This window comes from Triticum aestivum, chromosome 3D (genome assembly GCF_018294505.1).
Source record: "Triticum aestivum cultivar Chinese Spring chromosome 3D, IWGSC CS RefSeq v2.1, whole genome shotgun sequence".
NCBI classification, from domain to species: Eukaryota; Viridiplantae; Streptophyta; class Magnoliopsida; order Poales; family Poaceae; genus Triticum; species Triticum aestivum.
In genome coordinates, this window is record NC_057802.1 from 54121646 (window position 1) to 54124788 (window position 3143).

At 47.2% G+C, this 3143-nt stretch overlaps 1 protein-coding gene across 1 annotated transcript; it reads left to right on the top strand.

Moving 5' to 3' along the window:
* The first annotated feature begins 460 nt into the window (after nt 1–460).
* Nucleotides 461–2776, top strand: LOC123077356 (uncharacterized). The gene is made up of 2 exons (XM_044499635.1): nt 461–660; nt 1883–2776. Exon 2 carries the CDS (start codon nt 1955–1957, stop codon nt 2495–2497), a length of 543 nt encoding a protein of 180 aa, XP_044355570.1. The 5' UTR covers nt 461–660; nt 1883–1954; the 3' UTR covers nt 2498–2776.
* Nucleotides 2777–3143: the final 367 nt, after the last annotated feature.

Here is a 3143-nt window from a genome sequence, read left to right on the forward strand (position 1 = left end):
CGGCGGCGGCGACGCGGTGGAGGGATGCGGCGACGATGGAGTTTGCGAGCTAGGGTTGGGAGAGGGCAGTGGGTGGGCTCGGCAGGAGCGGGTGTGGCTCGATCCGACCAGGTGTCCGACCAGGTGGGGGGGGGGCAGATCTTTTTTGCTGGCAGTTTTGCAAAAAATAAACATGCGTGCATGCGTATTTGAGCGAGCTGGGCACATGTGGCAGTCAATGCACACTTGGCATCGGTTGACTAGCGCCAGCTCAGCACATACGTACACAAAACCGTATAATGGACCGTAGATGAATCCCAAATACAAGTTTGGTGACTGTATTCCGGGTATTTGTAACCACAGGGACTAAAGTGGGCACCAGCGCAAGTAATAGGTCTTGTAGTGAACTGGGCCAGAGAACCAGCCCAACTAATAACCTTGCTAAGAAAATAATGAAAAGGAGAAAGCCACAATCGAAGATAGGGCAGTCCATATATATCCCAGACCCCTCCATATATTATCCCAGACCCCCTACAAAAAAAGAAAAGAATCCCAGACTTCTGCCTGTTAAAAAGCCTTCCGGTCCAATCCCGTCGCAACTCGCCCTCTGATCTCCCCCTTCTCTCGTCGACGCGGCGAGTCTGCTTTGCGCCCATCCGAGGCGGAGGCCAACAGATCAAGGTATGCTCCCCCTCCCTAGCCTCTTCTAGCAGATGTACGCTCGCATCTCTTCTTCCATTCTCCTTCCCTGTGCAACTCGCCGATATGATGGCGCTCAGGTCGCGTCGACTCCGCGATAGGTGTCGATTCGGCAAAAAAAAAGGTGTCTTTTTCTCGCCTACCGCTCTATACGAACGGCAGTGATACTCTAGTCGCCGGAGAGGGTGGCTGCTGTTTAGGTTAGGGTTCTGGTATGGAGCACAGTCGGGCTTAGGGATTTTTTTGGATCGCAGGATGTAGAAACGTGTGAATAAGATAAACACGGGATTTCACGGGTTTGCTAGTGCAAAACAGAGGATTGCTGGTCACAGGAAAACTGCAAGATGATTGGAAAAAAAAAGAGGCTCTGTTCTTATTCCTAAAAAGAGGTTGGAGTGTTTGGTCAAATTCCTGTGGAATTGAGGCATAGGAATCCAATCCATATGAATTTAGATAGCACCTGCCCTTTGAAGCAGAGTTAAACCATAGGGAAAAGTAAAGGATTGGAATCCCACAGAAATCCTATGAAATTCCTACAATCGCGCAGGGGTGAGCTGTAGACGTTTTAGTTGGGTGGAGGCCGCCGGGAAGGTGGGTATGTTGTTGAAGTATATGACGGGGCTAACTCACCTAATAATTAAGAAATGCATATAGCTGAGTCTGCTGCTGCCGTGGCTGATGCTCTGGCCACTCTGACAATGTAAGCTGCCGTGGTCTGTTGTATGTACCTGATTTCGTTCCGTCTAGTTTAGTTCAGATCATGACTGACCCTCCCACATTAAAAGCTTACTTTGGTTATATTCATGGTTGATATGTTCAGAATGGTACTGGTTTCAGGCTTTTCATGAAAACCACTTGAACTGAGAACAAGTTGCAATCTATTGGATCACACAGTTTTGGGCTTAACTTGATACTCTGCGGGAACCATGTGGTCCATACTGTGTTGACGAGGGCTAAGCTAATGCTATCTGATACACTATAGCTGGCTTCATTTTAATAGGACCAGCTATTTCTCTTATATTTTGTGGTTGGGCGTGAACCTGCAGAGAATTTGTAGAATTATGTATACTTAGTCCTAGTATTATTGTTCGGTGATGGATCGCTCCTTTTAGAGAACCATAGAGATAATTTACAGTTTTTGTATCAATAAGATTCCATGTATGTACAATATTTCTATATGTCAAAACTATGTTTTCTTTTTCAGGATACACTACAGCATACTTTGAAGAGTTGTCCTGTGCCAAATCAAGAAAGAAGGCACCTTTTGCCTGGAATCATGGCACCATCAGCATCCACTGGTCAGAAAGTCAACCTGAAGGGGTACAAGACCCTACCCCATGCTATTCAGCTGGTAACGATGATGTCGGGGACGTCTTCAGCTTCAACATTGACGATTGGGGACCAGAACAAGAAGTTCAAGGTGAGCCGTGCTTTGACGTGGATGGTGGTTATCTGCATACCGGCTACTTTCATTGCCATCACAGCAGGTTCGGCCTACAGGATGTATAACAAACCCATCTGGGCCGCCGGCTTCCCATCGAGGCTGCCAGTTGTCTTGATGTTGGGAGCCTACCTGGCAGTGGTGAACCTGGCGCTGGGGTACTTGACCCTCTACTTGCCACAGGCACCCTTCGCTGTGTGGAAAGCTCTGGATGATGTTGGTCTCAGGTTGATTGGCCTTGCTGTTATCTTAATCTCTGGCCCTGTTTTGTTGTCTGCCCAGGCGTGGCTGCACATCATCTGGGCTTGCCTTCTTGCCGTCCTCATTGCTGCCATCCTTGCCTTCTGTGTCTGTCTTGCTCGGACGTACCGCAAGTAGCCTCTTGCTACCATGGCTTAGATGCCGCCTTTTAGGCCCGTACGCGCAGTACGGGCCTGTCCTCGTAAACTAGCTAGCGGCTTAGATGCCGCCTTAGACCCGTACGGGCAGTAGCGGCTTAGATGCCTTCTTAGACCCGTATATGGGGCAGTACGGGTCTGTCTTTGTGAACTATACTAGCTGTCGTTTGCTAGTAGGATAATAATGTCGTCTCTTCAAGGTGAAGTCGCTCTGTAAACAGTCTGCTGCTCTTGTGTTATATTAATTATTATTATTGTCTTTTTTGTTACCTTTAGCAAAAAAAAAAAAAACTGTGTGCAATTGTGACTCTGTTTAAAAGTAAGACGTTTTTGCCAGTTCAAGTTACATTTAGAATTTTGAAACAGAGGGCCCAGTGCCATTACGACAAAACGTCCGCTGTTGTGTTCATTTGTCATAGTGGGAAGTAGTCTATACTAGAAGTGTCAGCGCGCTTCGCCGCTCCGCGAGGGTCCAACATTGCATGTTCTTTTTTTGAACATTTTGAGGCCTTTTTTACTATATGATTAGTTCCAAGTTACAGCTGGAACGAAGCATAGATAATCAGGTGCAAGTTACAGCTCATGGTCGTGGAACTACAATATACGGAGAAAAAAATGCAGCAAAT

Bases quoted from the DNA above. Each gene is read 5' to 3' on its own strand.
- LOC123077356 (XM_044499635.1), top strand. From the start codon at position 1,955: ATGGCACCATCAGCATCCACTGGTCAGAAAGTCAACCTGAAGGGGTAC.